Genomic DNA, 13,521 nt, shown 5'->3' with positions numbered 1-13,521 from the left:
GGCCACTATAGGTGTGGCAGGGTATACTCAGACATGAGTCCCTTTCTCACTGCTCCATCAGGATTCAAGCAAGCCGGGCCAAAGAGGCTGATATGCCAGAAACCGGTCCCCGGTAGCTTGTCTCCTTTCTGGTAAAGAATTGGCTTGGTAGTTTAGTCTGCCCTGTTCCCATGATGCACTGGGCCAGGGACAGACTGATTTGCATATAGCCAGATTCTGAGCTGGGATGGGGCAGTGAGATAAATAACGGTGATGGATCAAGCCCTGATCTTTGGACTGGGTAAGAGTGGTCTGCTCAATTCAGACACTCTGTTCATCACCACCCCCTTTTGTAAATCGATTTTGGCCACTATAGGTGTGGCAGGGTATACTCAGACATGAGTCCCTTTCTCACTGCTCCATCAGGATTCAAGCAAGCCGGGCCGAAGAGGCTGAAATGCCAGAAACCGGTCCCCGGTAGCTTGTCTCCTTTCTGGTAAAGAATTGGCTTGGTAGTTTAGTCTGCCCTGTTCCCATGATGCACTGGGCCAGGGACAGACTGATTTGCATATAGCCAGATTCTGAGCTGGGATGGGGCAGTGAGATAAATAACGGTGATGGATCAAGCCCTGATCTTTGGACTGGGTAAGAGTGGTCTGCTCAATTCAGACACTCTGTTCATCACCACCCCCTTTTGTAAATCGATTTTGGCCACTATAGGTGTGGCAGGGTATACTCAGACATGAGTCCCTTTCTCACTGCTCCATCAGGATTCAAGCAAGCCGGGCCGAAGAGGCTGAAATGCCAGAAACCGGTCCCCGGTAGCTTGTCTCCTTTCTGGTAAAGAATTGGCTTGGTAGTTTAGTCTGCCCTGTTCCCATGATGCACTGGGCCAGGGACAGACTGATTTGCATATAGCCAGATTCTGAGCTGGGATGGGGCAGTGAGATAAATAACGGTGATGGATCAAGCCCTGATCTTTGGACTGGGTAAGAGTGGTCTGCTCAATTCAGACACTCTGTTCATCACCACCCCCTTTTGTAAATCGATTTTGGCCACTATAGGTGTGGCAGGGTATACTCAGACATGAGTCCCTTTCTCACTGCTCCATCAGGATTCAAGCAAGCCGGGCCGAAGAGGCTGAAATGCCAGAAACCGGTCCCCGGTAGCTTGTCTCCTTTCTGGTAAAGAATTGGCTTGGTAGTTTAGTCTGCCCTGTTCCCATGATGCACTGGGCCAGGGACAGACTGATTTGCATATAGCCAGATTCTGAGCTGGGATGGGGCAGTGAGATAAATAACGGTGATGGATCAAGCCCTGATCTTTGGACTGGGTAAGAGTGGTCTGCTCAATTCAGACACTCTGTTCATCACCACCCCCTTTTGTAAATCGATTTTGGCCACTATAGGTGTGGCAGGGTATACTCAGACATGAGTCCCTTTCTCACTGCTCCATCAGGATTCAAGCAAGCCGGGCCGAAGAGGCTGAAATGCCAGAAACCGGTCCCCGGTAGCTTGTCTCCTTTCTGGTAAAGAATTGGCTTGGTAGTTTAGTCTGCCCTGTTCCCATGATGCACTGGGCCAGGGACAGACTGATTTGCATATAGCCAGATTCTGAGCTGGGATGGGGCAGTGAGATAAATAACGGTGATGGATCAAGCCCTGATCTTTGGACTGGGTACGAGTGGTCTGCTCAATTCAGACACTCTGTTCATCACCACCCCCTTTTGTAAATCGATTTTGGCCACTATAGGTGTGGCAGGGTATACTCAGACATGAGTCCCTTTCTCACTGCTCCATCAGGATTCAAGCAAGCCGGGCCGAAGAGGCTGAAATGCCAGAAACCGGTCCCCGGTAGCTTGTCTCCTTTCTGGTAAAGAATTGGCTTGGTAGTTTAGTCTGCCCTGTTCCCATGATGCACTGGGCCAGGGACAGACTGATTTGCATATAGCCAGATTCTGAGCTGGGATGGGGCAGTGAGATAAATAACGGTGATGGATCAAGCCCTGATCTTTGGACTGGGTAAGAGTGGTCTGCTCAATTCAGACACTCTGTTCATCACCACCCCCTTTTGTAAATCGATTTTGGCCACTATAGGTGTGGCAGGGTATACTCAGACATGAGTCCCTTTCTCACTGCTCCATCAGGATTCAAGCAAGCCGGGCCGAAGAGGCTGAAATGCCAGAAACCGGTCCCCGGTAGCTTGTCTCCTTTCTGGTAAAGAATTGGCTTGGTAGTTTAGTCTGCCCTGTTCCCATGATGCACTGGGCCAGGGACAGACTGATTTGCATATAGCCAGATTCTGGGCTGGGATGGGGCAGTGAGATAAATAACGGTGATGGATCAAGCCCTGATCTTTGGACTGGGTAAGAGTGGTCTGCTCAATTCAGACACTCTGTTCATCACCACCCCCTTTTGTAAATCGATACTTACCAGTATTGGCAGCATTACTGCTGGGGACAATGCCTGTGCTGTAGCAGGCAGGGTCACAGCAAGCTGAGCAGTGGATGCCAATGCCGTTGTCATCCCTGGACCTACTAATTACAGGCAGCACTAGCAGTGACATCACGGGCTGTGCTCAAGCAGCCGCCTGTTCCGCAATAAACCCAGTCATACCACACTGATTAATATATGCAAAAAAGTATTTTCATTTGGTCACTTAGAGCAAAGACTTAGGGGTAGACAACAGATCAAGGTTAGAAGATAGAGACTGAGGCAGTGAGAATGTTGAAAGTGGGGCTAACCTGAGGAAGACGTGAGCGGTGGCCTCTGTGGCAACATTTTCAGCACCTGCACTTCTTTTTTTACAAATTAGGCACTGGTGACAACTGTATTCTCTCAGAATAGGTGGGAAATGCAGAGTGACAGTTGTTATCTGTCAAAGGAAGTAGGTTCTAATACTCTTTAGGCTTTTTAAAGGGCAGAATTTAGCTGCTGAATCTTAAATGTTACGGTAATGCATTCCACAATAAAGTATGCCTAGGTGAAAAATGTCCTCCATGAGTGGACTTTCTTTGTCATGGGGGCGGGGGTGGCATAAGGTTCATGCTTCTTGGCCATAGGCGTCACATAGATTTGATAAATCTGTAATCGTTTTTTCAGATAACTGATGCAGTGCCAAACAGTGTTTTATGAGTCACGGCTACGATTAAAACATTGCTTTCGCCTAAACCAGAAGGAAGTGCATGACTTTTGTATCGGTGTGATTTGGTTTTACTTCGGAGGTTGCAAAATGCAAATGGAAATTGCCTTCTTTTGTGTCCACAAACAGGAAACGTCAATGGATATGTTTTGACCCAATAATGGTACTTACTCCTATATTAGAGGTTGGACTCTTCTCAGCAATTTTAAATGCATGTGGGCTAAAGGAATGTTGGTCTTGGCCCTGCCTGAAGGGTCACCCCCAAATGTTTTGCCTTCACCCCACCTATTTTTGCTGAATACTTTTTTATAGGCCTTAGGACTCCTTGCACTTTACCACTGCAAAACTGTGCTAAAATGCTAGTGCACTCTCCCTAAGCCATGGTAAAATTGGCTTACACTTAATTGCCATATTTCATCTATGTATAAGTCGTTAGTAAAGTGGTATACCATATACCAAACGCTTGTAAAATAAATGTCACTAGTAGGACTGTAACACTTATTGTGCCACCCCCTTAAAATATGTCCCATGCCTGCCATTGCATCCTGTATGCAGTTTTAAGCTGCCAATTCGACGTGACAATCTAGCCTCCTTGCCAAGCCTTAAACGCCCCTTTTATTGCATATGTCACCCCTATGGTAACTAAAAGGTTGGACATGTACTATTACGTTTTACATGTCCTGGCAGTGAAAAACTCCTAAATTCATATGTCACTACTGTGAGGCTGACCACTACCATAGGATAACATTGGATTTCCTTATTACATTTAATAAATACTAACTTTTGATTGAGGACAGATGGACTTTTCATGTTTGATGTCTGAGAAATTGTAATTAAAAATGTCCTTTTACTGGTAAGTTGCAATTTTGAAATGCCACTTTTAGAAAGTTGGTAGTTTCCTGTCCTGTCCTAACTATTTTGTGCCTACAGACTGTTCCTGGGTCACATGACTAGGTGTAGTTGGCAGTTGGACTTTATTTATTCATCCCGGACAGCCACACAACAGTGGGATTAGATATGCCTGATGGATCATCACTGGCCAGAAAGGGGGCGGAGCTGGGCTCAGCCCCACTTGCAACTGAATAGGTTGTGCTCTGCCTTCACACAAAGGACTTGTCACTCCTGCATTGTTCATGCAGCCAGCTTGAAGTCAGGACTAGGACCTTCAGCCCTACTCTTCAGTCTGCTTTCTGGATCTGCAGAAGGCCTTTCGGAGGATTGCCTGCTGCTGTAACAGGCTGTGCAATTCAGAAGACTGCTTTGCTGCACCTGAAAGGACTGCTCTGCTGCCTGAAACCTGCCTTGAACCCTCATAGGCCTGTCTTGCTCCTTGGACCCTGTTCACTTCTGAACCCAGGACTACAGAGTGACTCAAAGGGCTAGTTGGCTGGCCTCCTGATCAGAGTTTCAGGGACAGAAAAGGCTCCAACCATCTTGAACTCACACCTGGACCCACCCATAGTGAGTCCTAACCCCCCAAGTGGTGCCCCTCAATTACTGGATACTTAGTGGTGGTACTAAAGGTGGCCAGCTAGGTAGGATCCCGAACTTGGGACTTAAAATATTTTTGGCTAAACACTATTCTAAGAATCGAGGAGAGACCAGGACTCGCCTGTTTGTCTATCTGCTGAAGGTGCATTGCTGTACGGCCTGGCTTCATGGCTGCTCCAGCTACATTCTTCCCCACAGCAGCAAATCCAGTTCAATGCTCTTTTGACGAAGGGGTATCCGGCCTCGTGGAACTCTGGAGATATTCGACTTCCAAAAAAGTGACTACGTCCAAGTGAAAAAATCTTCACCGTGGCTCTGTGCAGCAGCTCACCGAAGATGGCGACACTCCCTCCTCGGACAAAGCCGCCAGCCTTGCCCCACTGAACTTTACTTTCTCAGAACATTTTTCTACAAATGTATTCTAAATCCAAAGGTAAGCACCGACTAGGCTCAACCCACTTCTTGTATCCGACTTGCAATCCATCTCAGTCCTCCATATTTTTTGACTCAATGTCCGTGGTTGACACTTTGATTTTTAAGGTGCTATTTTTCATCTTAAACTTCAAAAATTCCTAACTCTGTTTCTAGATATTTGTCATTTTTGTGTCAAATATTTTGCTAAAAGTTACTCTATTATTCTGAATTGGCGTGGGATTTTTCTTGTGTTGTGTTTTCAGTTTATTACTGTTTGTGTGCTGCATAAATACTTTGCACATTGCCCATAAGTAATGCCTGACTGTTTTTGTGCCTAGCAACCAGAGGGTTAAGCATAGATTAATTTAGTGACTTTTGTGGTTCACCCTGACAGGGATTGTGGCTGTTGCTTGATTAGGGTTAACACCCCAATCAACAAAGAACCCAATTTCTCACAAGGAACAATTAGATTCACCTGAGTAAACATAGGTACACTATCATCAAGGTAGACTTCAGGAGTCTTCACCTTGTCTTCGGACACAATTTCAGAGTTATTTACTTCAAATGCCCGGTACTGGTTTTTCATCTTTTTTTAGAAAGGCATTTCTTCCAACCAGTAGCAACTCCGGTCCTCATTTAGGGGCCCATTAGGATTACGGGCGGACTTTGTCCGCCCGTCATCCTACCGGTGATGGGACCGCCCGCCATAAGGGCGGGGGTCCCGTGGGGGCTATTAGGATGTGCCCGCCACAGTGGCGGGCACATCCTGTATTTGTAGCATTGTGGCGGGCGGTGCACTCTGCACCGCCCGCCACAATGCAAAAAATGCATTTTCACATTTGCATATGCAAAGCGGCAGGCACCGCGCGGTGCCTGCCGCTTTGTATATGCAAATGAAGGGGGTACCATAGGTACCCCCCCTGTGCACCCCCACCTCGGCCTTCAACAGGGGGGCCCACAGGGGCCCCCAATGGCAACAACCGCCTGCCTTTTCGTGGCGGGATCACCGCCGCGGAAAGGCACCTATGGCCACATATGCAAATATGGCTGGCGGTGTCTGATAGACACCGCCACCATATGAAACCTTATCCGCCCCGGCCGCAAGGCGACCGGGGCGGAAAATTAGCGGGCGGTGTTTGCCACCGCTGCGGTCCCCCCCGCCATTGTAATGTGGCGGGGGGGAAAAGGGTGGCGGGCAGGCATTTCTGTCGGGCGGATCGCCACCGCCACCATGGCGGTGGAGATCCGCCCGACATCATAATGGAGCCCTTAGAGTTTGGTGGAACAGATCCTCTGCCATAAATATGATTCAATGATGGCCTGCTCTATTGATAGTTAGGGGAAGATCCAAGTTTCCAGCAGCGTAGCTCCAGAAACCTTCGAGTGGCAGCCTGCCCCATATGGCTGTCCTTCCGTTGTACTTTTTTCCTGTTTAGAACCAACAGGAAATGGCTGGCACTTCTAATTAGGAAATAATACAAACCATCCTAAGGGGCTAGGAAAAAACTACCAAAGCATCAGGGCCATGATATTTTTTCAGAAACAAGACCCTGCTTTTGGGTTTGCTCCTGAAAAACAAAAAAGGGTCAAAACACCATGGAACATTCTCAACCTACTTCTCTGCCTTCTGTGTAGCCGCCACAATGGTAGATGCGCATAAAGCAGTGATATCCCTGCCAAACAGGTGGGAATCTGATAAAATTGTGGGCCTCTGCTAACCTGGCTGGCTGACAAGAAACCAGCTGAGGTCTAAATAACCTCCTCTGTTTTAGCTGCAATAGGGCTAAGCCAATTTTCATCCATAAAGACTTGGATTGACCAGAATGGAAATTCAGCTGTTCTATGATCTTTAAGAGAGATTTCTATTAGTGAAACATCACTTGAGTATTGTCTGCACAGTTATGGGAAGGAACCTTAATGTGCAGCAGTTGCTTATGGAGAGGCTGAACATGTTCCTTGAAAAGGAGTGCTGACTGTCTGGGGCAATAAAGGTTTACTACAGGCTTATGGAATTGCTCCGCCTTACTTCCCAGGTTCAATGATATTCACTAATACAAAACACATTTATGCCTCATTAAATCCAGCGGCCATCTAAGACTTCTTAATAACTGGAGACACTAAGTCTCATTACCACGTGGACTGTGTTGTCAGGGGTGCCTGTGGGTCTGCATGCATGGGTGTTTGATTGTGTGATGGTTTCTGTGTGCATGGATATTTGTGGGTACATTGCTCTGTCTGCATAAGTGCACAAATATGCAAAATCAATGTCAATGTGCATTGAACATTGAAAGTCTGTGTTCATGCGCTATACAAAAGTCTTACCTGTTGGCTTTGCCAATGCCTATTTCACATTGTCTTGAACAACTGTGAAACTCTTATGTTTCTGCCTCTTTTATGATCTAGGACAGTGGTTCCCAAACTTTTGACCCATTAACTCAGCACTGGAAGCCGGGGACCCCCAGCAATTTGCATGATTTAAATTTCAAACATTAAAAGAGTAATTAAAAAAAATAAACACACATGTGCACACAAAACAAACACTCAAATTAATAAGGATTTTAGTATTTTATATTGAAAGAGTTTTCCAAAAATGGAAACATTTAATGGGAAGGTTGGTACTGCATCTTTGTGATTACCTTTTAAATGATTAATTTTATTACGCAGTACAAGGCTCCTGCTCCTGCCAGGGGCAAAGTGGAAACCCAAAGCAGCCCTGGCAAATGTGTTCAGACCAGTCACCATACAGTGCACACCAGGTGCAGTTAGTGAGCCTGCCCACTACAAAGGGGGCTTTGGGAAGTTCTCCTCTCAAGAAAATATAGGATACAATGGTGCATTCTACAACACATTTTTCATTATATATTGAATTGTATTAGCTTTTAAAGAATAGTAAATTAAGGCCTGACTTCACCAGGAAGCGACAATCTTTGTTGGGGTTCTTCAATGATTCCCTTATTACCAACCTTCAACAGTGCCTCTCATTTCTCCATAGCACACTTGTCACATGTATTTAATTTGTTTTATAGCATCTCTCATACCATTGTAGGATGTCAGAGCACTTTACATCACACGCATATAAAGACAATGAATCATACCTGTGAATCAGTGTATAGAAAATGTTACATAAGGCAAAGGGGACTACAAGGTGTAGGATTGGCATGTCATCCATACTGGTAGGCATTTTTAAGGAATGCATGGTCCGGAAAAACACAAACTCAGGATTCAGAACATAAATCAGTGGTTAGCATTGACTTAGACAATAAAAATCTATTTACACCCAAATAAACCCCTATAGCAGCATCAGGATAATGAAAGACTGGGAAAACACATAAGTTACTAACTTGTTCCATGCAGTGTGTAAGCAGCTCTTTGATGACAGTTTATAGGTCACTCTTCTAGATTATGATTGTCTCTTATGAGCTGCAGAGTAACACAAGAATATTTGTGACAAAAGCAGTAACCCACTGACTTATGCACATCAAATACTGTTTTTTAAAATGCATGGTATACGTTCTTTGCAGCAGGTATATTAACCTTCTATGCTACCTTACTGGACAAAACTCTCATCTCTCTCCAGCAGGTACATTCATCACTGGGGTTATCTTGACACTTTTATTGTTGCTCAAAAACTGCTCATTCTACAAGGAACTTTGCCATGCTTTTAAAACTGCTGCCTGCGGACCCCCTGCGAATGAGTAACGGACCAGAGTTTAGGAAACACTGATCTAGGAACATAGGCTTGCTAATTTTCTCCCCAGTCGTGAGGGAGTCACTGATTACCTTTTCATGTTTCTGGCAGAGTTCAATGTGCACACAAATGGCCTAGTAGTGAATGTAAAATGTATGTTCTGAGGCTTTGTGCACCTATCCTTCCCTCTGTAAACACTTCCATTAGTTAAACTAGACAGCCAGGTAAATACAGCACTGCAGCAGTGGCACTCGTACTGAACACAAAAATGGCAACTGGTATTTGTGGGCCCAATTTACAAAGACTTTTGCAATCATAGGTTAAGGAAATATGTGCACATGACATGATTTTATGAGCACAAATCCTGGCAGGAGAACAACTGTTCTCAACAGAGGGCTAATCGGACACATTAAGGCCCTGGTTTAGACATTAGCAGACAAGGTACTCCACGCAAACGTGATGGAGTACTCTGACTGCCAAACTCCCTGTTCGCCTGCCCTATTTTGAGTCGGGAGACTGTCGGAATTCCGTCATTGGAGTCAAAAAGGAGTACCGTTGATCAAATACTGATGGCCCAACAGAGTAGGAGCCGTCGGAGGAAGGACTTTACACTGCCAATCCTATATAGGGTGGATGCTGGCAAGGCTTCTTTTCCTGTCTATGACTGCCAGGAAATACCTGGGGATAAAGGCTAGAAAAAAAATAATGACTCCACACCCTGGGAGAAAGCTCCATGGGTGTTGGGCCATTAGATGTTTGTTTCCTCTAAAACAAGCTCCCACTTTGGGATCCTACTTTTTGAGTTTGTTTTTATTGAAAAAAAATATTTTGGAACTTTTGACTGCTTAATGTTACCTTCTGTCAAACTGTTCATACATTGGCAGGAACTGCCATGACAGCAGTTCCTTTAAATGTACAGAGTTGCCTGAGGGCCTATGGACAACGTAAATTTGGTAGGTGGCATTTCCCTGGCTATACCAGAGGAATGCCCTCGGTCAAACTCAGTCTCAGAACCTGAGACCCTCATATTTGTCACAGAGCTCTCAAAGGGGCCTGTAACATCTGTTATGGTCCCATTTGGGAATCATTAGTGATGCAGAATGACTACACCCGGTACTCCCAAGTACTTTAATCCTACATTTTTTACCCGGGACAACTCTCCATGTGATCGCAGAGTATTTTGTCACTAGTAAAAGTCCACAAACATGCGCATCCATACAGGAATTTGTGTGGAAATACTGTTTCCCACATGTTATTTCATACTGCGTACTAGCCTACAGGGCCGGACCGGGAACCGAAACTGGCCCTGGCAAAGAGTTCGGCCGGCCCCGGGGTGGGGTGCTAGTGGGAAGCATAACTTTGTTACAGGGGGGCGAAATTGCAGCTATGCTGCAAAACCGGTCCCCAGTTACAAAAACAGCCCCCCAGGAGCCAAATGCGGCCCCCACATGGCGTCCCACCAGGGAAATGACCGGTTTCCACTATGGCCAGTACGTCCCTGCTAGCCAATTGTGGATCACTTTGTAACGCTATTAATGTGGGCATTTACCGGCCTTTACATCCGGGTCATCCAAAAAGTGATTTTTAAAATATATCCAGCTCACTGTGGGAGCATTACAATGCACACACTGTCTCAGAGATCGGCTGTCAACAGCTGTAGAAGAGCACATCTGCTTCTAAGGAAATATTACAGCTTGAAGGTGGTGCGTGGAGAGAAATGTGTTCAAACATGCCTCTTATACTGGAGCCAGGGCGGGATGTTTTGCTATGTTTGCCAGACAGAGCATCTTTGCTTGCCAAACGCTATGTTAGAAGTCTCTGGCACAATGCTGTAAGCGCGACAACTCCAACTGAACATTTGAGGTCTCTTTCAGTAGCTCTAAGAAGAGGTATTTTTGGTGGTTATTTATTTTAAACCCTTCGATGCTCATGACGAGCTCAGCTGCTCATGAGGCACGGTGCTCATGTGCTCATGACAAGCTGAGCTTGTCATTACCACACCCATTTACATTGACCTCCAGCACAGGAGGGATATGAGTCAAGCAGCCAAGGTGTTTGAAACAGGAGTTCCTTTCTGCTAGTAAAATCTGCACTCTGGCTGAAACCAGATCGAAATATTCAGAAAAGACTATGTTTCCACTTGGCTTGATACCAATTCAATGCATATTTTTTAAAGTTCCAGTTTTCGATTGCTGTGACTGTGGCCAGGTTTTGGACTGAGGTCTTTAAAGCCCATCATTGTTGAGGCATGAACAGCCTTACTGCCTTTTCCATGCCTGCCCACAATTTACATGGCTAGGCCATTGAAAATACAAATGCAAGCTGGAGGAATCTGCCAGTGATCAATGCAGAGTGTTTTGCTCAGTAGCAACTTGACTCAAAGCCACACACAAGGGCCTTATTAGTGTAGGGAAGTGGAATTGTAGGAGCTTACTGCTGCGCCAAACTATGAGTAGTCTGATCTTGCTGGACTTGAAACTACAAGGTGATGACAGTTAGGAGTTCAGCCCACCTCAAACATGCTGCCTCCAACACCAAAAGAAGTAGACAACACCCCTAACCCCCACAGTGAGGCCAAAGCCTCTCCTGGCAACAACTGCCCTCCCCAGCCAACATCCCCTGACCCATACTGCACCCATCATGTTTTCCACAAACCCAGAAAATGAGAATATTCAAGAGAATCTGAGAAGCTGTGCAGATTTTCACCCAGTTTTTCCTGCATTTCAAGGTCTGCATAGTTATTCTCATTTACGGTGGCTTCCCCATTATCAAATATTTCACTGCACCTCCTGCTGCCTCAAGCAACATTATCCCCTCACAAGACCTTTGCAACAAGCGTTTGGAATTCTTCTGTAACAAAATCAACTCCATGTACAGCATCTTCGAGCCTCAACTGGAACCCGTCACCATCAAAACTCAACTTCCCATCACAGTCGAAGAATGAACCCTGACCTCATGGCTTCCCTCACCTCTGTCAAAATAGATTCTACCATGAAGACCATTCAATCCAGGGGCCTGTCTGACACTCCCATCACGCCTTCACCAAAGGACTCCTACCAATCAGCGAAGCGCTAACACTCATCCTCAGTGCCTAAGGGCGCTCATCGCTGCCACAACCAACATTTGCATGATCCAAGCCAGAGGAGACACAACAGCCCTCACTCTCCTGGACCTCTCTGCATTACAGCCTGACACCCCAATCTCATCAGACACCTGCACAGGATTGGCATCCAAGGACCCGCTCTCCACTGGATCTGGTCTTCTCAACGGATAAAACACAAGCCGTCAGCCTGGTACCGTACTCCTGGGAAGCCTGCAAACTCATCTGTGAAGTGCCTCCCTCACTTGCTGTTGAAATTCCAACAAGTCACTTCCCTTTCTCCCCTCTCTGCTCTAGGGGCACTTTTGAAAATAATTAATAAGATAATAAACCCATGTACGCCCAGTGTGATTAAATAACACTGTGTGTCAACTACAATATGTGTTTTTTTGAATAATTGTCTTTGATTGATATACTTTGTGTGTTCACTTATTGTTTACTGGGACCACTGTTCCTATGCAGTACGTTGAAATTCACGCATGTCGTTACCTGGTTTGTAGTGTTTGAAAATAATAGATTAAAACTGCAGTGCTTAAAGTTCTCAAATGGAGTCCCGCACAATTTGAAAGGTTACTAGATTACTGTTTCCATACAGAGCCTGCAGGACCGTCATGCCTTTTAAAAATATTAAAAAATGTTTGGGACCGACGAGTTATGTGCACTGCATAACTTTATATCCGTCACCTGCACATTCCATCACATTCATGGCAAGAGCGCACTGCACGACTTGCCCGGATACAATCAAATAAATGAACAATTATGGACAAGTAAAGCTTCAGGGCACTTACGAAAGCCTCTGCAGTGGAAAACCCCGATTCCCCAGGCTCGGCCCAACATATGTGCACATCTGTTCTGAGGGTGGCGGCTGAACAGCAGCTCAGGCAGCCTCAGTTACATTGTGGATACAGGGACTCACCTGAACCCCGAGTCTCATTTTTCAGGGGGACCCCGCCATTTTTTCTTTATTCGATGGTAAACTTGATTCCCTTCTGGTACACAGATTTGCTTCGGTGGTTAAAAATGACATATATATTCAATGTCTAGTCTTACCCTGTACACCCTCCTGTCTTGCTGCGGCGCTTGGCTTCAAGCCCTTCCGTCTGCTTTGTCCATAGCCTGGATGACTGCCAACCACAGCCAAAAACCAAGCACAAACGGCATAATGTCTCTTCCACATTCTGACTGCTGTCCAAGTCTCCCCTCTGAATGGAAAAGACATGTTTTATTACTGCTGTACTCATGGGAAGAAACAATATGCCTGTTATTTATTGACGCGCCCCATAATCAATTTTTTTCTTTACTCGAACAAGATAGATGCTTTTTAAATGTTAAAAATGCCATTCGAATCAACTTAATTACACAGAAATATAAAGTTATTACTCATCATAGTACTTTTGGCATTCACAGTTCGGGAAAAATCTACTATCCTGGAGCTGATTCGTACTTTTAAAAGCGACCATAATAGTCTAATCAAAAAAGACAATATTTAACCCAGAAATACTCTGAAGTATCTTAATTTCAATATATAATAAGGTAAACATGGAATGCTGATGGTAATAATCATAATAATAGCAGGAAGAAGAAGAACCAGCAACAGAATTGGTAGCAATGAAATAAGTATTTTTATTGTTAAGGCTAATATTAACTACTAACAAGATTAAGCTATGTATCACATTGCATATGCATTTCAAACTACTTACAGGAGTGA

The 13,521-nt window shown here is 45.3% G+C and overlaps 1 protein-coding gene across 1 annotated transcript in view; it reads right to left on the bottom strand.

The window, feature by feature from the left end:
* Nucleotides 1-13,521, bottom strand: part of COL28A1 (collagen type XXVIII alpha 1 chain) — a 689,953-nt gene that overhangs the window by 675,934 nt on the left and 498 nt on the right. The window contains exon 2 of the mRNA XM_086941924.1: nucleotides 12,864-13,015. Within this exon, the coding sequence (XP_086798050.1) occupies nucleotides 12,864-12,990 (127 nt within the window). The 5' untranslated portion in view covers nucleotides 12,991-13,015. The remainder of the gene's footprint in view (nucleotides 1-12,863; nucleotides 13,016-13,521) is intronic.

This window comes from Lissotriton vulgaris, chromosome 10 (genome assembly GCF_964263255.1).
Source record: "Lissotriton vulgaris chromosome 10, aLisVul1.2, whole genome shotgun sequence".
In the NCBI taxonomy this organism is placed as follows: Eukaryota; Metazoa; Chordata; class Amphibia; order Caudata; family Salamandridae; genus Lissotriton; species Lissotriton vulgaris.
Note: the sequence above shows the minus strand (reverse complement) of the source record. Positions and strands in the feature narration are given on the sequence as shown.